General features: G+C 35.5%; 2 protein-coding genes and 1 long non-coding RNA gene across 4 annotated transcripts in view; 1 reads left to right on the top strand and 2 right to left on the bottom strand.

The window, feature by feature from the left end:
* The window catches only part of LOC122278854 (protein DETOXIFICATION 25-like), a 13,727-nt gene extending 8,897 nt beyond the window's left edge, over positions 1–4,830 (top strand). Inside the window, exons 3-9 of the mRNA XM_043089060.1 lie at positions 2,433–2,974; positions 3,227–3,313; positions 3,396–3,452; positions 3,527–3,765; positions 3,839–3,957; positions 4,254–4,340; positions 4,466–4,830. Of these exons, the coding sequence (XP_042944994.1) occupies positions 2,433–2,974; positions 3,227–3,313; positions 3,396–3,452; positions 3,527–3,765; positions 3,839–3,957; positions 4,254–4,340; positions 4,466–4,540 (1,206 nt within the window). The 3' untranslated portion in view covers positions 4,541–4,830. The remainder of the gene's footprint in view (positions 1–2,432; positions 2,975–3,226; positions 3,314–3,395; positions 3,453–3,526; positions 3,766–3,838; positions 3,958–4,253; positions 4,341–4,465) is intronic.
* LOC122278855 (ELMO domain-containing protein B) lies at positions 4,775–26,190 on the bottom strand. Of its 2 annotated transcripts, XM_043089061.1 has the most exons (11): positions 25,937–26,190; positions 25,444–25,597; positions 25,191–25,351; positions 24,984–25,086; positions 17,440–17,552; positions 15,591–15,659; positions 12,304–12,419; positions 12,141–12,195; positions 6,244–6,364; positions 5,217–5,359; positions 4,775–5,029 (listed from the first exon to the last, which is right to left on the bottom strand). In XM_043089061.1, the coding sequence occupies exons 2-11, from the start codon at positions 25,451–25,453 to the stop codon at positions 4,928–4,930; spliced, it is 993 nt and encodes a 330-aa protein (XP_042944995.1). In that variant the 5' UTR covers positions 25,454–25,597; positions 25,937–26,190; the 3' UTR covers positions 4,775–4,927. The 2 variants fall into 2 exon arrangements, with proteins under 2 accessions (XP_042944995.1, XP_042944997.1); XM_043089063.1 differs by lacking the exon at positions 25,444–25,597 and having other exon boundaries at positions 25,937–26,189.
* On the bottom strand, positions 22,732–24,977 carry LOC122278856. The gene is made up of 2 exons (XR_006229364.1): positions 24,026–24,977; positions 22,732–23,917 (listed from the first exon to the last, which is right to left on the bottom strand). It is a non-coding gene; the product is annotated as an uncharacterized LOC122278856 (long non-coding RNA).

Here is a 26,190-nt window from a genome sequence, read left to right as displayed (position 1 = left end):
GTCCAATAAGTAAGGAAAATGCTTATGCCACCGCTCGTGACTCCTACTGGGGCCATCGCAGGCCCTTTTTTTTTTTTTTTTATCTCTTAATGATTAAGAAAAAATTATTTAATATTATTATAAATTATTTATATTTTTTTAAAATATTTAAAAATATTAAAAATGATTTGAAAACAAAAAACTAAAAAAAAAAAAGTTTTCTTAAACCTAGCGATAGCCCCAACGGAAGCCACCAGCGGTGGCTCTAGCATGATCCAATAAGTAAACTGCTATCTCTTGTCATAAACTTGGTCCTTTATTATTTATAACACTAGCAATGGTATAGGCAAATACCAATGCAAATCAATATTTAAATAATAATTCTATTAAATCAACTATATTGGAAGAGTCAAATGTAACTTTTTTTTGCTTACAAACTACGTACGGTGTTTCTACATATTTGGATAGGTATTGTTCACCATTTATTGATTATTTTATCATTTATTTCTCTCTCCTCCCACTTGTTCTCTCTCAACATAAGGCAAAACAATAATTTAATTAAAATTAAATTATTAATTAACATATGGTTAGTATAATTATAAAATATAAAAAAAATTAAAAAAAAATTATTATTATTATTTTGACTAATAGATGAATAATCAAATGTTAGAACCTCTCTCAAATGGCAAAGAAAAAAAGGCAAAATATGTCATTTCAACTCAATTTTATCTTTATTTTTGCCTGTACCATTACTAATGCTCGAATGCATAAACTTAAGAGGTCATCATGCAAATAAATAAACGGATTGTAATTGATTTATTGTTCGTTTCTGTATTAGTTATGCAGGATTGACAGTATCTAGTTCTATTATATATATATAGAGCATACGTACTGTTCATATAATGTTGTCTTAGATCTATAAAGTGCGAAGTTTAATTTTTCAAAATCACCATAGAATGTAAAATTGTAGGATTGTTCATCTGGTTGGGACCGGATACTCCGAAATGAACTTAGATTTTTGAAATCCGAAATTTCGGGTGCCAACTTGTACCAATTTTTTTTTAAAACCTAATTTATGGTAAGTTTTTTTCAAGAAAAAATCATATTGGAAAACATAAATAGAAAACTATAGGTTAAAAGTTTCAATCCATTTTTATTATTTTAAATGTTGTCCACAATAATAAAAATATATCAAACTAGAAAACTAAATTTTATTATATTTTATTTTTAATAAAAGTCTATATTTTATTTAAGTTTTTCAAAAGGAGTCATGTTGTAAAGCATATTCCTAATATATTGAACATTCTCCATAATAATAAAAATATATCAAAATGGAAAACTAGATTTTATGTCAAAAATTAATAAAGCTTGTAACGACTAATTACTTTTTTACTAAATGCATCTAAAAAAAGATTCCAATATTCATCACATTGCATGCAACACACAATGCAATCTACTATATGTCATTATTTAGTATTTATACATTACAGTATAAAATACAAAATTACAATAAATGAGTTACAAAATCAATAGTGTGGTCTTTCGTCAATGATTTATAACAAGGCAATCCATGCATGGTCATCATTAGCCAATATAGGAACCCCATTATGCTGAGCTTACAATCATTTAGCACATCCCAAACAAAATTAATTATGACAAAGGAATCAGTAGCATTAAACTTGGAACCTGAGTTTTATAACTAGACCCATACCAAGTCAGTCCGGGTTTTACAATACGAATTTTGGATCGGGTATGATCCGGGCCGGAACTCAGAACCAAAACCCTATTATATGAGTTCCAAATCAAGCCAAGAAAAAACCCTACCTAGATGAATAGTCCTAATATAAATTATGAGAATAAATACTTTTTATATCTTCTAGTCTTCAAATTATCAGAAGTTTTGCACTTTGCATCACAAACTACTAGAACTGACGCATTGTGCACTCAAATTTACCAAAATCCGATAATTTGCATCCTCCATTGTGATTCAGCTATCAAGACTGTGCCATGTTGTTTATTATTTTATCCATAATTAGCAGTCAATTGAGTTAATGACAGAGTTTTACGTAGTGAGTTAGTTTTTGTAAAAAAGAAGTAAGGAATTTCGTTTTTCTTTTTTATCAAACACTCCATGTGCTTATCTTAAAATGAGATTCATTACTTTACTTACGCTTTTTTTTAGTACATAGAAATAACCTATTGTGCAATTACTGACTTTCTAACAAAGGAGGTGTAGAGTAGGAAGATGGGAGTTTTAACAAGGAATTATGAGCCAAAAAAGTTATTTTTTCAAGACAACAAGAACATGAAACAAAATTCAACCTAAACAAAGTAAATATAAAAGAAGTAAAAGATACCTAAAAGTAAAACATGCAGCTCAGGGATATGGGTTATGTAAGTATGATCAAGCTCTAATACTTCTTATGATCTTCAATCTAATTTTGATGGGGTAGGTGGGAATGTCAAGTGCAACTGAGACTATGTGTGGTCAAGCTTTTGGGGCAAGGCAATACCACATGTTGGGAATCTATTTGCAAAGGTCATGGGTCATTAATATTACTGTTGCAACAATACTGGTTCCTATTTTCATCTTCTCAACACCAATTTTCAAGCTACTTGGAGAGAATGAAGATGTAGCAGAAGTTGCTGGATACATTTCTCTGTGGTTCATTCCAGTTCTCTACTATTTTCCCTTCGCCTTTAGTATCCAAAAGTATTTGCAGACACAGCTCAAAAACACAATTGTCGGGTGGCTATCTGCTCTCACATTTGTTCTTCATGTTCTCTTGTCATGGATTTTTGTGAGCAAACTACACTTCGGAATTCCTGGTGCAATGGGTGCCATAATTATATCTTATTACGTAGTGTTGATCGGATTGTTTGTGTATGTCTTCGGAGGTTGGTGTTCCAAGACATGGAGAGGTTTCACATCAGTTGCCTTTCGTGATTTATTACCTGTAGTGAAGCTCTCAATATCCTCAGGCGTGATGCTTTGGTAAGTCCCTTTCCTTCACCAAATTAGTTTCAAGCCTTTATTGTTGATATAATTATTGAAATCATTGTGCCAGTGACAGTAAGGAAATCCTGAGTTAATTGTTGCCAATGGCATTACTTTAGCCATGGGAAAGTCTAATTCTAAGAGGAACTCATTACTCTTAAGACCTGTCTCATTCTTGTCTAAATACTCCTCTATAATTCCATCACACTGATCTTCTGTTGATCATTGACCCTTTGACAATCCTAATAGCTTAGAGTTATGGTACAATGCTGTTTTAGTCTTACTGGCCGGATACATGAAGAACACTACGGTTGCAATATCTGCCTTTTCAATCTGGTAAGACCACATCACGATTCTTTTTTATTTTTCTTATTGGATTTTGGTCTAAAATTTCCTTAAGTTGATCTGACCTTTCCAGCCTCAATATCATTGCTTGGGATTTTATGGTCTTCCTTGGCTTCCTAACTGCTGCTAGGTATTTATTTTATTACCCATATTCCTTGTTCCATGATGGGTGTATATAAACTTATTTTCATCTCCTTTGCATAGCGTTCGGGTTTCAAATGAATTAGGGAGAGGAGATGCTGAAGCTGCAAGATTTTCCATTAAAGTCATCACTAGTACTTCTATAGGTCTCGGAGTATTCACATGGATTCTGTGTTTAGTGTTTGGTCGTAAAATCGCTTATATGTTCACAAGTGACAAAGACGTTGCAGAATCTGTTTCAGATTTATCTATCCCCCTCAGTATCTCTGTCTTAGTCAACAGTATACAACCAGTGCTCTCAGGCATGTATCTGATTTTGTAATCTGATGGTGGTGAAAGCCAAAGGTCACACACTCAATAACTTCTGTTTTGCAGGCATAGCTGTTGGTGCTGGCCAGCAAAGTGTAGTTGCATATGTTAACATAGGTTGTTACTTTCTCATTGGGGTGCCAGCAGGAGTCTTTCTTGGATATTTGGTCCATCTAGGAATAAAAGTGAGTTTTTTTCTTTTAAACGTGAATATTATTAGATTCATTTATTAAGCAACAATTTGAAAACTAAGCTTGTTTCCTTCAATGCCTTTTTATATCTCATATTTTACTTCAGCATAGACCATAACTGTTTCATGAGAAAATAGATGCTTGTGTGTAGACATTGAATGCACAACATGCAAGGAAATCCTAGTTCAGTATACCCATCATAGAACCATGGCAATATTCAGTGCCATTTTCAATATATCCATGGAGGAAGATATGCCCTAGTTCTCAATTTTCTTTAAAAAAATTTCCAGGGAATATGGATCGGAATGATCATTGGCGTCGTGGCACAATCGCTCGTGCTCGGCTACATTACCTTCAAGACAGATTGGAATGAACAGGTAAATCAAATGAATTTGAATTTTGCTTGTATCATAATCTGCGGTGTTGGTTTCTAATTATACAAATATCAATGAAATGATAATTCAATTCAATGCTTGTCCTAATTAATCCCTTTTTCATACAGGTTAAGAAAGCATCTGAACGCCTAAATAGGTGGCTCTTGAATCCTTCTGACGAATCCAGCGGAGGTTCTGCCTAGGAAAGACTCGATCGAAGAATTCCTCAATGTTGTGCTTGATGGCAACCACCAGCTTAGTCAATAAGATTGAATGAACCAGATTCGAGGTTCTAGGCAATAACCTAGCTAAGAACCTTTTGGAAGAAATACTCATGCTCTTTCAAAATTACCTTTTAAATTTTGTATATTGCCTTTGTTCTTTCTAACATGAGTATTAATTATCAGATGTCGCACAATAATCTTACAAGAAAGTTATGCAACTAAAGATTAAGTTCAATGAAATTAAAGAAATGGCATTTCAAAGAACACAATTTTTGGTGTGGTTTCAGAGATATGGACACAATTCTTATGTTACAAAATCTGCAGAGAACAGAAGAGTTGACAGACTAATATAAGTAGTAGAGTAGATTATCTTCTCAAGAGGTTGTATGCTGGTAAATCTCTCACGCCGAAGACATCTTCAAGTGCAAGCTCACGCTCTAACTGAGTTCTTGTTGACTTAAGAACATCCTGAAAATACAAAACCCAAAAAATAGTAAGAATCAAAATGGCAGACTTCGTTTGGTGAATAACGAACAAACATCGATTCAAGAATCAAAATGGCAGACTTCGTTTGGTGAATAACGAACAAACATCGATTCAAGACAAAGGATGTGTTAAATCATGGACAGGATATGACTTTGTTAAAAATTTTTACATTGAAATCCATATAAGAAGCACGCTTTGCAAGCCATTGAGCATCCAACATTTGAAACGCTACACAATAGAGGTTATCAAACGCCCTTTCATCCTCCCCAAGCAATTCTAGAAAGCGAATTCCTGCCAACGAAGTTGGTTTTCCTGCAAAACAAAATTATATATAAAAAGACACTGTAAATAAAGCCGCAGAATTTAAAATGACCAAGAAAAGGTGAATATATGTGAGTTAAGTAAAACATTTTCCAAAAGAAACTTAACTTTTGGCAAAAATCAATGATTTTCAATTATTTGATTGAGATATTAAAAAAGACGTTGAAAAGATTTTCAAACTTTCCAGGAACAATACACACAAGGAAATCAGCACATCCTGTAACACCCAGAAAGAAAAAGAGAAAGAAAACCGTCATTATGATTTGGAAAAGAAGGGGAGGGGGGGGGGGGGGGGGGGGGGGGGGGGGATGATGAGTAGTTTGGAAGGGTGTGTGTGGATGATGTGGCGGGCAGAGGGAAGAAAGCTTCAGAACCTGGGATCTCTGTCGTTTTTACATTAGCCAAGAATTCGCTTTCCCTTGACAAACATTTTTAAACTAAACTATAAATAAGAAAATGCGGAAAATATATATATATATATTTTTAAAAGAACATCTTAGACTGAAACAAACAGTCAATTATAAGATGGGAAGTCTGGCCTTCGATACAACAAAAAAGAAAAATGACACTCTCCACCAGAGTCTTCTGATATAGAGCTTTATTGTTAAACATTCATTGGAGTGGAATAGTTTTTGGCATCTGGTTATTGATGAGAGGATTGCAACTAACACTGATGAGATGAGATGAGATAAAAGTTAAAAGTTGAATAAAATATAGTTAGAATATATTTTTTAATATTATTTTTATTTTGGGATTCGAAAATGTTGAATTGTTTATTTTATTTTGTAGGAATTTGAAAAAATTGTAATGATTAGTTGAGATGAGAATGGTTGTGAAAACAAACGAGGCCCCTTCCTTTCAGAAATCCAAATTACCTGATTGAAGATCCAACATTTGAGCCAACAAGAAAGAAATATTGATCCCAGCAACAGCAAAAGGATATTCCCACTCAGCTCTAGTTCCATCTTGTTTGTGCAATAATCTCTGGAATGATTCCTGCAATAAGATAATATCATGAAACATTTCCAGTTAACCCCCCTCTCCACGTGTTTTATTCAATAAGCATATCTGGTATTTTAATGTACATATAAATTTATCAACACTGTCCACTATAATCCGGAAATACTGCAATGGATAGAGGAAAACATTCTAATGGAGACACGAGCAATGATGGTAAAATTTCAGTTAAAAGCAAAACTGAATGAACAGAGAGTTTTCAAACTCCGAAAGAAAGTGAATTCCCATTCTTGATCTCAACTTTGTAAATGCTCAAAAAATCTGGAATAGAGAGATCAAAACAATTCTGAAACAATAGTAAATGAGGATAGAATACTAAAAGAAATACTCCCTTAATATTTTAGCACACTTGCCTTTCAGCAAAACTCAACCTACCAGTTTTTTCTCTATTCTCACTGGCTTGAATCTCTCAACTAATGCCAATTTAGCCCAAGAGAAGAAAATGGTAGATACACCTTACACCACTAAACCACATCACAAGGCACAAGTTCCAATCCATCTCTCGGCCACTCCATACAAAGTAGCACTGGGGCCTACCTCAATAGAACAGGAAGGATAACAAATGCCACATGTGAAATAATGCCAAATGAAATAGAGCTACTGCTAGGGTCATGAAAACTAAAAGTGCAATCCGAATTAGGAAGATCTGACTGCTTCTAGGTCCTAAAAAAGCATAACTATGGGATTAAATTCCTTCAGAGAAAGAAAGGGGTAAATAGTTTTTCTGAATGATAAACTTCCCAATTGCTTTAATCTCTATGAGAAACCAAGGCATCGCTCCCTTAAGTATCTAATGCTAGACAAAAGCAAAAGACACTACAATTGAGAGGAGAATTGCCATTGAATTATTTTCTTAAATCATCTATAAAAAATAAAATAAATAAAAAAATAAAAAAAGTCTTCCTAAATCATAAACTGGCTCATCATTGCTTTCTCGTCCCCACCCCCCCCCCCCCCCCCCCCACAAAAAACCCCCCACCAACACGCACGTGCGGTATGGGGCCATGAGGAGCCAGTGGCTTCACTTCTTTACTGTTTAATGCTAAATAGGCACAATTGTCATCAAAGATTTTAAAGCATTACAATCTATTTTCAGCTACATGATACAAGGACTGGGGAGGTTCGATTCTTCTATTAAGCATACTCTGATCCGCCGTGAACAAAAATAGATGTGGCAATTTCCTACTTCGGATGGTGTTACTATAAAATCTAAATGCCTTGCCTAAGCTTGCCAGAAAAACCTAAGCACTATCTCAAAGGTAAAGATCATCCTCTTCCAGAACAATCTATCTCTTACACATTCTGAAATAAGCTTTTGGCTCTTCAGTTTTAGTCACCAGATGAACATTTTTTATTGATCTGTAGGCACCAGAAAAACAGATACACTGATAATAATGAGTCGCCAAATAATAGATATTCTTGTAGTCACAGATGAATTTTCTCCTGGGCCTGTGCTTTGAGAGGGTGCTCCAATTTCTTCTGAGGATGGCCTTCACCGGGATGAAAATCTATGGCAACTTTCCTTTCAGTGGTGATCATGTGAAATGCAAGAACTTATTGAGTTTGTCATATTTCCAAAATGGTTTTAATAGGAAAATACAACTCATGAACTCATATAGGATTAAATGCATCGCCTCACTTTCCACCTGTTGTTTTACAGGAGATGTCATTTGGTCCAAAGACAGTTGGCAGGATTCTGACACTACGCACAGTTCCAACTTCAACAAGATTTGAAGTTATGTAAAATATGGAACAATCAAAACATCATTTTTTTTTTTTTTTTTTTTTTGCTAGATTGACTATAAAATGCACAACTATGCAATAGCTAAATTCTTAGATGTCTTTATCATGAATTCACAACTTGAAAATTTTGCCACGTGTAAAAGGTGAAAGAACCTAAAGCACTTCCGCAATTGGCCTAAACATAAGTGTGCCTTAGGGATTCTTGATCAGCAAAAGAACTATTTTTCCTCAGACTAACAATTTTTTTTTACAAGTAAAAATAAAAATCCAAAACGAGCCTGTGAGGTCTGAAACCCAGACAATTCTCTCTCTCTCTCTCTCTCTCTCTCTCTCTCTCTCTCTCACACACACACACATTCACGACAGCCACCGCCGCTCTTCGGCTAGCCATCTAAGCTCGTCGTATCTCTCTCCCTCCCACCCTCTCTCTCTTACTCGCTAATCTCAAGGTATTTGGGGTTGACAGGAGCGCTGCTGCTTGGCACCGCTGCTCTGGCAGCTGTGGTGAACCCACGTCCAGGTGAGCTCAGAATCTCTCTCCCTCCCCCTCTCCCACGGTGTTCATTGTGACAGGACATGTCACCACTTGGCCATCAAGTCCAGGTGAGCACAGAATCTTTCCCTCCCTCTAAAATCTCACAATATTTGGGGTTTTGACAGAAGCGCCATTGCTTTACACCGCCGCTCTGTCACTCGTGACTCTACCACGTCCAGGTGAGCTTGCCGTCTCTCTCCTTCCCTCCCTCAATCTCCCTCTCACTCATGGGTCGAGGGTTCTTTGGCAGGTCTGTCCATCGCTTACCCCAAACCAGATCCGCCAAAGCACAAGGTCGCTACTCCATCATCACACCCCCATTTCCAAGTCTCTCTCTCTTGTAATCCATTCAGATCTAGGATTACGATGGGCATACTAGTGTAATGATTTGTAGGGATTTTCTATATTGCCGTTACCAACTATAAGAAACTTTCCCCCGTACCCTACCCATGAAGTGTCAAAAACATTTATAATATTCAGAAGACTATAATGGGTACATCATTTTAATGGCGCTGAGATGGCGTTTAAAAAAATATTTATGTCACTCAACTTACATGCTGAATCTATTTAAAATCCCGTAGATTACAGCTAGTTCCTATGCAAAAATGGCATTTTTATTCTATTCTACATACCAATCTCTGTTAAACCCTTTATTTTTTTAACTTTCACATGTTTTCATGCATGACTATATTATATCCTAGTCTCCATTTAATCATTAGATATTTGCATATCTCAGGTCATGTTCATGTGCATTGCACTTTCTAGTTCTAAGTTGGACTTATTTAAAACTTCTCCATGCATGTGTAGAGTATTTCATTTTCGTGTTATGGTTAATGCATGGTTAGACTACATTGCATATTTTTTTTATGCATCTCATGTTCATGTGCATTGACTTTCTAGTTCTACGATATAATGATCATGCTCAAATTAACTTGAATTCCAATATGAAGAGCTTTGATGGCAGCCTGACTAGCTTGAAGCTCACCCATAGTAGACTGGATCTAAGTTGCACTCTAATCAAAGTTAATTAACTCATGATGGGTGATTCATCAGCACCTACTGATGAGCCCCAAGGCGGACCAAGTCTTAAAGATCAATTACAAGATCAAGAGTTAGGAAGATCAAGGAAGCTATGCATGGATGGAGGTGCAATCCACTTGAGACGTGTTTAGCAAGAGCCCAACATTTAAAATGGGCTTGAGAGGAAGAGATATAGTTTTCAAGATGGGTTTGAGAGGAGGAGATCCAGTTTTCATCCATGTGATACGCTACGGAAGACACGACTTGGATCTATTGTTATTGAAGGCCTTGGACTTATTTATTTAATTAAAATAGCTTATTTTATTAGTTTAGAATAAGTGGGCTTGAAGATTTCAGCCCACACATATTTCTTATTTCTAATGAACTAGGATTTTTGGGAAGACCTTGTATTTTGGCCAATGGCATATTTGAAAAGTTATTAATTTATGTGAATTAGGGTTTTAAAAGTTAATGTAGCGCGGCACTGTTCACGCTACGGTACCTGCGGCTCACTTAGGATTTTTAGGGATTGTTATTTAAACCACTTGTAGCCTCATTTGAGGACATAAGACATTATTGAAAGTGATGAATTTTATTAATTGAGAGTTGAGTTTATCTCCTCTTGTTCTTGATTGAACGTTTGAACTTATCAAAGGTAAATCACAACTTTTGTGGCATTCCTCCTTTGTAATCCGGATTCTTGAGAAGGGTTTTTCAACGGGTTTAGATTTTAATATAATTTAGGTTTTTGAAACGGGGTCTCAACGAGTCTAGATTCTCCATCCATAGACTTGAGTTTGGTTTTCTTGAGTTAGTTTTCCAATATTGTTTTTGGGTCTCAAAGCGAGTCGATTGGGGTTCAGATCACCTATAGATGAAACCAGCCTAAGTAGAAACTGCTGTACGTGTAGAACTTGATTCTCGAGGTATGGTCTGAATTGATGCCAATGGAGGATATCCCTAATGCTGTGTATCTAGCTAGTATCTTGACATGCAAGGGATCTTCTCTACCGATGAAATACCATGGCTTACCATTGGGTGCTTCCTTCAAGTCAAAGGGGATTTTGAATGTTGTGATTGAAAAGGTGGAGCATAGATTGGCTACTCGGAAGAGGTTATACCTATCTAAAAGGGATAGAACCAATCTGATCAAGAGTACCCTCTCTAACCTACCCACATATTTCATGTCCTTGTTTCCACTCCCTACAAAGGTTGCCAACCGTATTGAGAAGCTTCAACAAATTTCTTGTGGAGTGGAATGGGGGACAAGTTCAAATTCCATCTGGTGAATTGGCAAACTATTTGCACACCAATATCTAGGGGTGGATTGGGGATCCACAACTTGATGTAGTTCAACCAAGCCCTTTTGGGGAAATGGATGTGGTAGTACCAACAAGAACAAGGGGCCCTGTGGAAGACAATTTTAGATTCAAAGTTTGGGGAAGCTTGGGTGTTCGAATGAGGTTCGTAGACCACGTGTGTGTGTGTGGGGGTTGTTTTTTTGTTTTTTTTGTTTTTTTTTTTTTTTTTTTTTTTTTTTGGGTGGGGGGGGAATAAATTACCTGAGACAAGCACGTATTGAAGTGGGAGATGGTTCTCGTGTCAAATTTTGGCATGAAAAATGGTTCAATGATCAAAGCCTCAAACACATACTCCCAGCCATAATTGAGCTTGAACGGGGGGCGAAGGATCTTTTAGTAGCTAATCTCGTGGCCTTTTCTAACAACTTCCCCTCAATGGAACATAGATTTCGTCAAAGTCGCACAAAATTGGGAGTTGGAGGTTATCACCAAGTTCTTTGATCTTTTGTATTCCACAAAAGTGACCAAGGGAACCACAAACAAGAACAGCTAGAGCCCCTCCAAGAAAGGTAGATTCACAATCAAATTGCTCTACTAAGTTCTGATTGGTCAATGATTTCGGAATTTTTTTTTTTTTACAGGTAATATAATTTCGGAATTTTAAAGCTTATTTTTTAACTTTATGATAAATTATAACAATTTGGATGAAGTGTGTAATAAGTATGACTGGTGTCAACTTTTGATTCATCAACACGTCGTATTTTCCATGTAACAAAATACCACATTAAGATATTAGACAGAGATGGAGCAAATCATCCAAAAGGATGAAATAAATGCTACGTTATATTAGACATGTCATATTTCCTATGTCTCTCTTTAAAGTGTCCTTGCCTATGTAGCGCATACAAGTACTTATTGATGCAGCAAATCGTCTTATGGAGAAACCCTTGCTAAGACGAGTATGAATGCGATAAAAGTCATAAAAGCAATGGGACTAAACAGGATAGGATAGTACAAACTTAATCAACCAAAAGGATGAAATAAACCATGAAAGTATCTTGATTTGACAGAAGGCAACTGCAGCAGCATTATAGCCAATTACAATGATATTCAGATTAATGGAAGTAGTGCTTAGATAGAGAGATAATAAACAAACCGGGTACTTCTGGGCAAAAAAGATCAGGTTCTCCAGTGATATAAAACCTCCACCCCTGAAAATAGAGAGGAAAACTTCAGTGTAAGGTATATGTAAGATTCACAAAAGAAATCAGAACAAGTTCGGTTCTAAAATTCAGCCCTCTTATATCTCTGCTATGTACCTAAAATCTGTTGAAGGGTCAGGACCTTGCCAACCCATTTCCTTCCAAAGCTCTGATTTAAGAGATGGGAGCTCCCTATTAGGAAAAGCCAGCCTCCACAACAATTTCAGTGCATCCTGAAGCCCAAATATTCAGTTTCTAATTTAGATATATAAATATGACAATTATATTGAAAAAACCATCTCTCTATGAAGTGTAAAACTTTTAATAGCATCCAAACGCCATTTTCAATATGTGTAAAAAATTATAGTAGATTAAAAACTATGAAAGTGTACAAAGATGTCTCTTAAAAAATATTACAAAGTAAAACATTACGTTTAGAATTGTTAAGAATATAATATGACATTTCTTCCTCCATCTTTGCCACTTCTCGCTGGAGATGATCCTTGATCCTATCCCTGTAATTTAAATTATTTTCTTGTTTTATCCTTGTTTCTTGATCCTTTCTCTCTAGTTAGCATTTCTTTTCTTCTCTGGGTGATTTTTTGTTCTTCCATACTGTTGGTGGTGGTTGATGGAGAGTACCTTCTGGATTGAAGCAAAATTCTTAGTGTTCAGGAGATTAGAAGGAAATCTTTTCTGTATTGTTGAGAGATGTAACAATTTTACCAAGGCCCTTTATCTGAGTAGGGAGGAGGTAATCTGGTTGGCCAAGGTGCTTGATTGTACATATTTCAAAATTGGCCATGACTGAGGTTTCACAATACCGAGGGTAAGAGGCGGATTGCAATGCTAAGAATAACTCACTTGGGATGCATCTTCTGATGCCCATCCTTGACAAGGATTTCTAGCACTAACACACACAAGGATAATAGCGTGCTAGCCATCGACGGATTTAAGTATACATGAGGTTTCAACTAAATGCTCTTTTATAATTGAAAATCTATCTTATTAAACTGTTTAATATATGATGTATTTGTTTACAGAATATTTGAGGAATTTGTGTTTGCGTGTTACCCATCCTAGCAAAAATGAAGTTGCAAGACAAGACATGGCTCAGGCAGAAGAGATGGAGTCCTAGACTATTTACGAGAATTTTAATTTATGTTTTCATGAATATTATTAAGTATTTTGTGAATTAGTACGAGACTTGAAAAAAATTAAGTTCTACCTATGACTCACTTTTGCTTTTATGGAGCTTTTTATAAATGGCTCCTTTGAAAATCTTTTAATAGTCATTTATCAAAAAACAAAAAAAACCTTTTAATAGTAGCATGCCTAGAGGGAGGGGGTATTACATGTGAAATGGGGAATGTGTGTTCACCAATGGCAATAGGTGGGTTAGGAGTGAGAAACCTCTTTTTTTTAAATCAGGCTCTTTTGGAGAAATGGATGTGGTGATATGCTTTGAAGGGTGCTCGTGGGCATAAAGGACGGTAGCCCACACAGCAGTTGGTGTTCTCTTGAAATAAATAGGTTTTTCAGGGTCAAGTCTTTGGAAAGATATTAGAGGGGGTTGGGGGGAGTTCTTTCACCTTACTAGATTTCTGGTGGGTGATGGGTCATGATCCTGTTCTGACCTGAAGTGTGGTGTGGACATCAATCCTCGAAAGATACCTTCACAAAGTAAATCCAAAATGCACGTTTTATCATATAATTCTCCAATTGGCGTGTAAATTTTGGCAGAGACTAATGATTAGGAGGTGGATCTCCTCATCGTTTTCTGATCAATTGTATTTGAGTTAGGTGTGAAGCAATGGTAACGATAAAATGGTTTGGAGCCCATCTAGGAAAGGAGTGTACGCTATGAAGTCTTTCTACAATACCCTATGTACTCATGATTACAAATCTATCCCTTGAAAGTTTATTTGGAGGAACAAGGCTCCTCTTAGGGTGAATTTCTTTGTTTGGACAGCAACATTAGGATTCATATAGGTTAACGCAGGAAGATGGCCATTGTAGTGATTATTTGGTCTTGCATGTACAAGAAGAATGGGAAACAATAGATCACCTGCTGCTGTGTGATGTTGCTAGTGCTTTATGGAAAACAGTTTTTGGACTATTTGAGATTAAGTGGATTATGCCCTGGGTAGTGGATCTTCTAGCCTATTGGAAAGGACAGTTTAAGAGTCATCATCAATGTGTTTATTTTGTGAAAGCTGACACCAGCTACGTCCTTCTTATTAATACTCTGTACCATTGGATAGTGGTCTACAATAGTGTAGATTCTTCTATGTCTACCTTTCATGAATTTCCAGCACTTTTGCTTTTGCTTGTTAGGTGGATCTCTTGGTGTAACAAAATTACACCCACTTTCATTATTAGGAAAATTCTATCTTACTTGTCAAATAATAATGTGCAGCTCATATATCTTGCTTGCAGCAGAGTAGAAGATTATAAAAAGTCGGTAAAATCTGCAACATGAACCTGACACAATTTATTATTACCATTAGGACCCATGGGACTCATTTTGGCAAAGAATATTTTATTGATGAGAGAAGTAAAAAAATGAAGATGTTCTAATGGCTGCTGCTGATTTCTACGTAAAACTTGATGATTCAAAGATTGATCAGATCAGGGAGGATAGGATGCAGTGGGTTCACGATAATAAGTTCAGATTCTCTGTGAAATCCTATTACAAGGTGTTAAATAGTCATGGAAAGCTAGAGTGCCCAGTAAAGTTGCATTTTTTTTGCAGGTTGGTGTCGCTTGAGAAAGTTTAAACCACTGATAATTTGAGGACAAGGGGTTTATATGTGATGGACTGGTGATTCATGTGTAAAAAAGATGGTGAATCTGTTAACCACCTGTTTCTTCACTGCGAAATGGTGACAGCCTTGTAGAATGAGTTATTTGCAAGGGTAGGCATCGCTTGGGTGATGCCTTTTCATGTGGTGGAATTTTTGGCTAGCTGGCGAGGTGCAGCAGGAAGTGGAGGCAGTACAGCTGAGTGGAGAATGATTCCCTTGTGTTTATTTTAGTGTTTATGGCTTGAGAGAAATGGGAGGTGTTTCGAGGAACGTGAACGCACAATGACGGAATTTAGGGACTTTTTCTTTAGAACTTTAAATTTTTGGGTGAACAATCTTGTGAGGGATATCAACATTTGTAATGCTTTTCCTTGGTACTTTTTTGCTTTAGTTTGTACTTAGGTGTATTCTCTTGTATACTTCCTCCTGTGTACTTGGGTTATGCCTATTTACTTGGAATAAAATCTCTTATTACCTATCAAAACTAAATAAATAACTCTGACTTCTACAGCATAACTTGAAGATTTCAAAATTAAGATCTCCAAAGAAAATAAAATTCGAACAAAAAAGAATATGCATAAAACAGGAAGAACCTACTTGGTGCTCCCCACGAGTGCCATCAAAGGGGACTTCAAGCCTTTGCTGTAGATTTCTGAGCCTTTCTTCCTGAAAGGAAACAAATTCAAACCATTAAAAAGAATCATATGATACTATATTTAGTGAGAAAGATTTATAAAAGACTGGGCCATGTTTGATTACCAAAAATGTTTGAAAATATTTGAGAATTTGTTTAAGATTAGGTTTTGGGAAAGGAGAGAGAAAATTTTGAATAAAAATATTTTTTTAAAATAAATATTGTATTGGAGTTTGTGAAAGTGGATAGATAAAGTTGAAAAGTAGTTTGAATATAATTTTTTATTTTGTTTTGGAGTCTGTAAAAGTTGTATTGATTTTTTTGTTTAAGTAATGATTAGGTAATGATTAAAAGAAAAGTTGAGAATTTGGAACAGAAAAGTTTTTTTTATTTGAGAAATGTTTGGGAATGAAGTTATGAGAAAAGTTGAAAAAAGCTGAAAAAATTTTGAAAACTGGGTTGCCAAACAAGGCCTTAATAAATGCTATGACTATAGCATTATGAGCAATCAATATGTATGATAAATGCTATAAAGACCAAACATTGCATGGTTATGCAGATCTTTGGTAACACCATTAGTTGAGCATTTCACGAGGAAATGCCATCTACTTATAAGGCTTTTCAGAATCATTGAGATTTTAGAACTTTTATTAGGAATGCTCTAAGCATCAACAAACACAGCGCATATAGAGCTGACAAATATTCATTTAATACACTGCTTTAAACCTAGAAGGGGAGAGGAAAGAAAATTTAAAAATAAAATAATAATAGTGATAATAATAAAGACACTTTTGTTATCAAACCATAAAATATATTTCAATAAAAAATCCTACCATTTGATTTCCTAATTCACATCTACCATTGTTACTCTATGAGAATTATTTTTATGCATCTGTCTTTGGGCTTGACCTCGAGTGGTACACGTGGAATGGGAGCACGTAAATCTTACGTTTAAATGTTACCGAGCAAGCCAATTTAAATATTAAACAAATAAAATAAAATCTATTCGCTCCCTAAAGTGAGGGCTCTAATTTCATCTCAAGAATTTGAAAAAGTTTCAATTTCATTCCTAAACAACTTAGCTGACCATCGAATCAGGCTTTGACTGCACCACCAAATTTGGCTAGGCTAGTCTAGTTTGGGTGTGCCCAGTAGGTCTCAGCACAATTTTGTACATCCCAACCACTGGAAGAGCATATTCTCTACAGTGGTGTTTTGAATATTGTATTGTACATGAGAATGTACTCTTTTCACTCTTTCCAATATGAAAGGATCCATTCAAGACTCAATTCCACATACACACTCCAACGTTCAAACCAAAATCTCATCAAATAATACCTTTCTCTTCAAAACTGCAGCACCAATCAATATTTTTAAGATTTTAAATGAAAGATTAATTGTCTGTCAGAAAACTATTCATTAACAACTTTTTTTTATAGGTAAAACTATTCCTTGACAACTTAAAATTATGGAGCTAAGATTCCATCAAAAAAATTACAGAGCTAAGCAATATTTTTAAAATTTTACCGGGCAGATTAAATGTCTGCAAAGCAACTCAAATATGCCTAAAGCACGTTCTTATAGTAAACCCCAAACTGGCAAAAAGTCACCCTTCAGACCAATTTGAGCTTCACCTAAAACTTCCTCAAGAGGAAAAAAATAAGCACTCGCCACAATGGGAATAATACAAAAGAATGAACATCATGAAAAGTGAATTTAATTGTTCTGTTACTGTCAAACATTTCAGAGCCTTCATACGCTGAAAGTAGAATTAATTGCTATATAGTAGAATACTTGTATTATTGGACATACCTGCAAGGGACTAAGGGTGGGTGGAAGCAGTTTATTGCTTTGTCCTCTTTGGATGTTGGAAGAAAAAGCTAGAAGGCGTCCAATTAGAGACCCGGATCCAAGGACAATATTTGCTAAAGATATGAAGATGAACTTGTAATCAACCAAACTGATGATATATTATCAACATTTGGAATGCAGTTAAAGCATGCAAATAATAAGACATCTAGAGGCATACTTTATAATTTTAGTTGCAGTTAACTGCAAATGAAGTAAAATTATAACAAGGAACTGGCAGCATAATCACTGACAGCCTAGTGCATGCTTCTGATCTATAGGCATAATTGCATAACCTTTTACAACTTTACCCTTCATTTTCATTATCTGTAGCTCTCTTATGGTTCCTTCATTTTCATTATTTATAATTTTCGTATGTAATGAATAACATCTATATTAGCATATTTATAAGGGTACTCCTAAAAACAAAGGTTCATTTACAAAATTGCTAAGCAAATCATCTGATCCATTACAAATCTCAGAAACGAGAAAACCAAGTTTTTTCTTTTTTTTTTTTTTAATCGGTAAACAAAATTTTATTGATCATAGGAATAGGCAAGAGCCCAAGTATACGGAACAAATACAAGAGCAACATATTTTTTTTTATATGTAAGAAGTAAATTTTATTGATACGAATGAAATAGGCATAGCCCATATACACAGGAAATATACAAAAGAACACCTAAATACATCCTAGATTAGGGACAAAAACTCATGAGTATTGTTTCCATCAAGTACAATAGCTGAGAACCAAAGCAATGTATAAGCATGCTAGTTTAGTAACACAAGAAATTCATGAAAAGTCATGCCATAAAAATCAATTACAATCGACCAATGGAGTAAAGTATAGAAAAAGAAAATTCTAAGCTCATCCATTGACTGCTCTTGATCTTCAAAACTTCTTCAACTCCTCTCCCTACAAATACACGATCAAGTATCCATTACACATCTCACCCACTCCATGTGAGTCATTCTTTTTCCTCGATGAAGGAATGGAGTGTTACATGCTGAGATTGGTTAACTAGAGTGCATGAAAGTTTATCAAGAGATATTGATATCTTCCACGTGAATAAAGTTAGGATCTTTGTTATCATCAAGCCTCACACATGAGGTGTAATTGTGCATAGCCCGCCCAAGAGATTAAATGAAGATGTTTTATTAGTGTGCAAATGTTTATTGTGATTTTTACAACATTTTACCAAAAATTCTCTCAACTGCCTCTATTATTCTATCAATACCTGTAATGAAAGAAGAACAAACCCTAGCTATTAATTTCTGGTTCAATAACCCCCAAGGGTTGGCTAAAGTGATAAGAGCCATGGTCTTGGTGGTATGCTCTCTCCAGGTCCAAAGTTCAAACCCTTAGGTGCAAAAACTTTAGAGGGGTCATCGAACTAGAGGAGTTTTCTATTGAATTACGCAAGTTGCACTTCCGGAAAACCTCTTGCCAAGGGCCTTTGCACCCCGGGATTAGTCGGGACTTTATTCCAAACACTCGGTGCCAATAAAAAAATTTAAAAAAAAAAAAAATAGTTGAATAAACTCAATAGTGGCCTCTTACCTGAAGTCAGCCATTAAGGGGAATGATAGGCAGACAAAAGATTGCACATTGCAGTCTAAGCATGCCAACACAGTGGGATTAGAATTTTCTTGGTACACTAGCCCTATAACAGAGTTAGACCCAACCACACTTGCTAAGTCTAAAGTAGAGCAAGATTTTTGGTCTGGTCTGCCTCCCCACCTTTTCCGACCACACAAATATTTTTATATGAGAAGTATTTTATCACAATTTTTACATTTTCAAAAATAGGAGGAGTTTGTAACTTCATTTATTGTGTGATGTATCTATTCATTGAAAATTCAACTCATAATTTTATGTTTTAATTACGCACATGCCATGAAGGATGGTTCTACAGGCCAAAGAATCTAGAATTGGTAATCTTTATTTAAAGGATGCTTTTAAGTGCTAATGGCATAGACGAGCTCTTATGTTTGGTATGTTTCTGGGCATTTTAAAGGTTGAGTTTGATGCTTAAATTTCTTTTATGGAGTTGTAACAACATGGTAAGTTGTTTAAACTTATTAATGATGGTGGCCTAGGTTTTTGGTTTTCATGATTTTTTAATCTTTGCACAACAGTATGAACTATGTATAGACACTTAACTAGAGTCAATATTTAAGTTCAGTGTAATATACTTCTATAGCTATTTAGTATAATACATTTGATAGTCAATACATGGTTCTTGACTAAAACTTGAACCTTTTTTAGCCGCTTTTCATAACATATCAAGTTCTTTACCAACTCATCTTCATCTTCTTATAGCAAAATATATACATCAAATTATTGACAATTATACATTTGACCATCCTTGAAGCTAACTGCTAGTCGAAGCACCCAAAACCACAGTTAGTATGCAAAGGACAAGTTCTATAAATTTGACGACGATAGAATGTCAACTTAACCATAACAGAACCTGATGCAAGCTATAGCCTAGAAATCTAATTATGTTTTACAGTCCTGAATTAGATTTCTTACAGTCCTGTTGCATAACTTTATCGAAAGCCCAGTTCACAATTCAATAACCCATGATAATCCCCATTCATTGTTCTACAGGCTGTTCTATACTCAAAAGGTAAGCAAACAAATGAAGCAATCAAAGTGATCCTAGCAACAGAAAATATAAGGTAGTTTCATTGATATTTCCTTATTTTTAATGGAACAACCATGCCCAACAACTTGGTTGAATTCACTCACCCCCTGGTGAAAAGCCAGTGATTTAACCAATTCCATGTAAGGAAATTTCTGAGGGTGCCGGGCACGGTGTTAATGGACATGTTCCTTTTTATATTTCTTTCCCTATTTACTCCTTGATTTTACTCCTGTACAATTAGCATAATATTTGACAGATTGTGTGGGATAGAATTAGCATATACTTATTTCTTTCCGTGTATAGAATTATTTGTACAGTTTATATAACAAACAGAAATGTCAGGACCATTTCATTCGGCCAATTCATACACTTTGACATGGGATCAAGAGCCTCTCAGAATAATGCTATGTGCCTCTCGGAATAGTATTTTGGAATAGTATTCTCGGAACAGTAATCTGCAGGTCTTCGCTTTCATCTATTTTTTTTTCTTCCCAAGTTTCGGTTTTGTGGGTATTTTCTGGTGCCGTTTACTTCTCAGCAGTTTTTTTGGTTATTTCTAGTCTCAGTTTTTTATTTATTTACAATGGACTCCACACCTGTGTGGGCCAAGTTTAAGGGCAAAAATTACTCTACGTGGGCTTTTCAATTTGAACTTTTCCTCAAGGGAAAAGATCTTTGGAGCCATATTGATGACATGGATTGTGCACCCAATCCTGATAAATCCAAGGATTCAACACCTTCTCCTTCATGGGTTGTGCTTGATGCTCGAATTATGTTTTGGCTTCTTGACTCCATTGAGCCATATTTTGTCACCAACTTGAGGCCTTATCGCACCGCTCAATCCATGTAGACTTACTTAAAGAAAGTGTAAGATCAAGATAACGGTGCCCGTCGTTTTCAATTAGAACATGCGATTGCCACGTTTCAACGTGACAATCGTTCCATCCAAGACTATTACTCGGCGTTTCTGACTCTTTGGAACAAATATTCTGATATGGTTATCACAGATGTTCCGGTTGCCTCTCTTTCCATTATTCAAAATCTTCATGAGACTAGTCGTCATGATCAGTTTCTTATGAAACTCCATCCCGAATATGAATATGTCCGCTCCTCTCTGCTGAATCTCTCTCATGTTCATTCTCTTGATATTTGTTTTGGTGAGTTACTTCATGAAGAATGATGTGCTTAATTTCTATATAAGTTTTTTCATACTTTTATTCTTAATTTTATGCTAGTTTGTGTTTAATTTTCTTATTTATTAGAATTTTTATTTATTTTGTTTATTTTTGTTTAGGAATAAATAAATTGAATGAGTCATCAAGAGAATAGGAAATATTCAATTCTCAAAATTCCTGAAGTACCCTTCGGTAATTGGAGGATAACTTTTTATAGACAACTCCAATAAGGGTAATTTCGGTGTCTACAGAAAGCCAAAAGAAAATACTAGAACTTTCGTGTTAAATCCTTGGGCAAAGATGAATATCTAGAAGGCGGAAAGGATGCATCAATTCAAAAGTCGCAAAATTGCCGAATTCCTGAAATACCCTTTAGTATTTAGAGCATAACTTCTTCTAGAAAACTCCAATAAGGGCAATCTTGGTGTCTACAAAAAGCGAAGATAAAAACCTACAACTTTCATGTTTAAGGGAGGGCCTAAAACGAACATTTTGAAGGACGAAACGGCGCTTCAAGCAGGAGGTCAGAAATCTGCAGAATTAGAGTTCATCAACAATAGAGATTCTTGATCTACATAGAGTTTCCTTCTTAACTCTTTAATCCTCTATTTGTATAATGCTCATTATGAATTCCAGAATTATTATGGTTTGTTTTGATTAGATTATGAACTAATTTCTATTGCTAAGGCTACGATGTAGCCTCTCCATGACAATCTCAAATCTTATTTCGTTGTGATCATAATTTTATCATTCCTTTTGAGTATACATCATTGAGTTTAATGCTTTCAATTCTTTTGCCAATAGTTGAATGATTTGTTGTACATGTTAATTCAAGAGATGATACATATAGTTTAGCTTTGTATAATGTATGCCATGAATTGAACGAAAGACAGGAATGTGTCAACGTGATTTGTGCACCTTTTATGTTAAATAGTATTAATCTTAATGTGCTCAAATACTTTTAAATTTGCATAAACATATCGCGAGTTATCGTAGGTTGAATAATTCTAATTCTACTCGAGAGAAGGTCTTAGATAAGTTAAAATATTTCGCCGTCAAATAGGATGATAATTGATTGATTGTATGGTTAGGATTTGGGGGATTGATTAGGTAAGTTGGATGCCTTAGTGTTTTCTTCTTGGGTGAAATCTTCTTCTTTTCAAGTGTTTGATCAATTCTTTAGTTGTTGATTTAATTTAATTTGTTTCTGTTTTTCTAATTCAAAATCCACCACTTTTCTTGATTTTCAAATAACTTAAAATTAGAACAATTTCAATAGTTAATAGGTAAATAGTCCTCGTGGGTTCAACATCTTTCTTATCATTATATTACTTGGTACGATTTCGTACACTTGCTAAATTTCACAAGTTTTGACGCCGTTGCTAAGGACTATTTATTTTCTATTACTTTTGATACCAACTAGTTCTAAGTTAATTTAAATTTTTTTTTTTTCATTTTAAGTCTTGATTGTTAATTTTGTTTTTATTTTCCTTTTCAGGATTCCCGAGTTATGCATGAGATGTACTAAAAACTTGGATTTAGTACCTTTTGACCTTGAAATTGAACGCACCCTTCATCATTTGAACAAGGAGAAGGAGGACTTCACAACCAAGAACGAAGCAATGGAAGATCAAGTTGGAAATCGGACTTTGGGAGATTATATTGTCCCTTTGGCCACCGGAGCTACTTCTAGCATTAGAAGACCTGTCATTCAAGCCAATAACTTTGAGATAAAGCCAACTATTCTTCAAACGATGGCTTCAACGGTGCAATTTAGTGGCATGCCACATGATGATTCAAATGCTCACATAGCTAATTTTCTGGAGTTATGTGATACTTTTAATCATAACGGGGTTTCTAATGATGCTACTCCCAGGATTGTTTCCCTCTCTAGCTTCACATTTGTATTTATATGAAGCCACTCTCGGGATTGTTTCCCTCTCTGGCTTCACGTGTATAAGCTTCGTCGCTCTCTTTATGGTCTCAAACAAGCTCCGAGGGCCTGGTTTTATAAATTTCGCACCACTTTATTACAATTTTCATTCAAACAGAGCAAATATGACACTTTATTGTTTCTTCGGAAATCAGATAGGGGTATTGTTGCACTCTTCTCTCAAAGTCCTTTCATATGAAAAACCTTGGGTCTCTCACATATTTTCTTGGTCTTGAGGTGCATCGTAGTCTCTCTGGTCTTTCACTCAATCAACATAAGTATGCTAGTGACTAGGTGGCTACAGCTAGCCTACAGGAGGCTACCTCTATTGATACTCCCATAGAATTAAATGTCAAACTTGGCAAAGAAGAGGGTGACTTACTTACTGATCCCAGCTTATACCGGAAGTTGGTGGGTAACCTTATCTATCTCACCATTACTAAACCAGACATTTCTTTTGTTGTACAACAAGTCAACCAGTTTCTTCAAACTCCTCGTCATCTTCATTTGGTTGCTGTCCGTAGGATCATACTCCATGTTCAGGGCACTTCTACCCATGGCTTATTCTTTCTTGCAGGCAATTCTCCTCGCCTTACTGCTTATAGAGCTGATTGGGCTGGTTGTGCTTATACGCGTCGCTCCATCACTGGCTGATGTGTGTTCTTAAGTGATGCGTTGATCTCCTGGAAGAGTAAGAAGCAAGACAGAGCTTCTAAGACATCTATAGAATATGAGTACCGGGCAATTTCTCTTGCTTGTTCCAAAATTATTCGGCTTCAAGGTTTGCTTACTGAATTAGACTTCTCTGATACCGATCCAACACCTTTACACACCGATAATACACATGCTATTCAGATCACAGCAATCCTGTCTATCGTGAGCGCACAAAGCATATTGAAGTTGACTGTCATTCTATCCATGAAGCCTTTGAAACTCGTGTCATCACTCTTCCACATATTTCCACTGAACTACAAATTGTTAATATCTTCACCAAGGCTTTCACTCACAATCGACATTGCTTCCTAAGTAGCAAATTGATGCTTGTTGATCAAGAAGCATCAATTTGAAGGTGGCTATTAATAGATAGCTTTGCTGTCCATATTCCTTTCTATATTTCTTTCCTTATTTATTCCTTGATTTACTCTTCTGTACAATTAGCATAATATTTGACAGATTGTATAGGGATAGAATTAGCATATACTTATTTCTTTCCATGTATAGAATTCTTTGTATAGTTTATATAATAAACAGAAATCTCAAGGCCATTTCATTGGGCCAATTTATACACTTTGACACATGAGACCGGGGTTTACTCTGCAAGGGTTGGTCCGAAGAGCCCTACCATGGAGAGGTTTCCCGACATCAAAAATATATATATATATATATTATTAACTGTAACACAAATCATATAAAGTAAGTCTTTTAGTGCAAAATGAAGAATAGCATGCTAAAAGTTCTCTTAGATAGTTTATAATCCAATAGTTAGAAGATGGATTTGAAAAAGGAGTTATTGAGATCAAATAAGCAGCAGAAATCAAGTATCATGAAAAATTATTGAAACATTGAACTTTATCACCAGCAATAAGGAAAAAGAGAAACAAAAATTCATGAGTTGACTTAAATCTTCCTGAATAGTAGGCCATGCATAACCAACAAAGTCATCAATCAAGCAACCCAACCTAATTGACAAAAATAGCATAATGAAAACACAAACCATTATTGTACCAACTACCAACAGAAAAAAAATACCTAACCATTCTGCCCACTGTGCAATCAATTGAGAAAATATAAGTGTCCAATGGAGATTTTCTTTCCTCCGTTCCTCATCCCAAAGATCTTCAGGCTTGGATCCCTACAATAAAGCCAAAGATTGACCAACAAAAAGGTTAAGAGTATCCGAATAGCATATTCGAACACTCCATTTCATAACACATAACAATAAAAACAAGAGTTCACCTCTGAATGCCCATCATCATGCTCAGAATTCCCTAGCAGAGGCTCGTCCAAACCATCCAGCCCTGAGGTCTCCAAATGCTCTTGCCTTTTTCCATCGACATCCCCATGAAGGAGTCTTCTCCTCAAAGTTCTTGATGTCATCAATATTTTTATTATTTTAGCTACATATAAAACACAATTAATTTTGAGGGCCCAGAGAGCTTTAAATATCCTCAACACAAAAGCATATTCAAACCAAATCATGCCATCTTATAGCTTTTCATTCACATAAATGTTTTCTGTTTTCCTTTTCCTCGGTATCCATTGACTTAATATCCCTTTATTTTCTGAACTTTAACGTGTCCTTAAACTGAAAGCCAACTAGCCCATAGAAACCAGATCTTGCTTCATAACAACGATATGATGGGCTTCCAAAAGAAATATTAAAATAATTACATTTATAAACAATCAATGTGAGCGTAAGACGAAAACCAGCCGAATAGCAGTATACAATTAATCAATCGAACAACTATCAAAAGAGAAAAACCTCACATAGCTATTGAAAGAAAACCCAGATCCTAGTCAAAGCATTTTCAAATCTTGCACAGAAACTAAATCAACCGAAATAAACTACCTAAGGGATCGAATGCTTTCGGAGCGAGATCACCCCAAAAAGGGGGACTTAGGATCCTATCTTTCAATTCCAGCAAGAAAAAAAAATCGAATGAAATGAATAAGAAGATGAAAAGGGTTTAAAGGTATGTTACTTGGACTTTGAGCAAAATCAACTTCAGTGCTTGGTTTTTCTCCTCCCTTCTCTGTTTTTTTCCACTTTTTGCAAGGGTTCCTTTTCTTAATAATGAAGCAAAGGGGTATCACACTAAAGAAACGAAAGAAATGCCAGAAAGAAACAGAAGTTGTTGATAGAGAGAATCCTCCTTCCCACCTCGAGGAAGGGGATCAGGAAACTCTCGGTCTGTGGTAGTTTTTAATTTTTCTTTTCTTTTGTTTTCTGCTTCTT

The sequence above is a fragment of the Carya illinoinensis genome, chromosome 10, assembly GCF_018687715.1.
Source record: "Carya illinoinensis cultivar Pawnee chromosome 10, C.illinoinensisPawnee_v1, whole genome shotgun sequence".
Classification (NCBI taxonomy): domain Eukaryota; kingdom Viridiplantae; phylum Streptophyta; class Magnoliopsida; order Fagales; family Juglandaceae; genus Carya; species Carya illinoinensis.
Note: the sequence above shows the minus strand (reverse complement) of the source record. Positions and strands in the feature narration are given on the sequence as shown.

What these genes read in the sequence shown, in the direction of transcription:
- LOC122278855 (XM_043089061.1), bottom strand. An exon ending in ATGATGATGGGCATTCAGAG is followed by an intron (nt 25,087 to 25,190) that starts GTGAACTCTTGT and finishes GCTTTATTGTAG; the next exon opens with GGATCCAAGCCTGAAGATCT. An exon ending in AATGTTGGATCTTCAATCAG is followed by an intron (nt 5,360 to 6,243) that starts GTAATTTGGATT and finishes TTTGTTTTGCAG; the next exon opens with GAAAACCAACTTCGTTGGCA.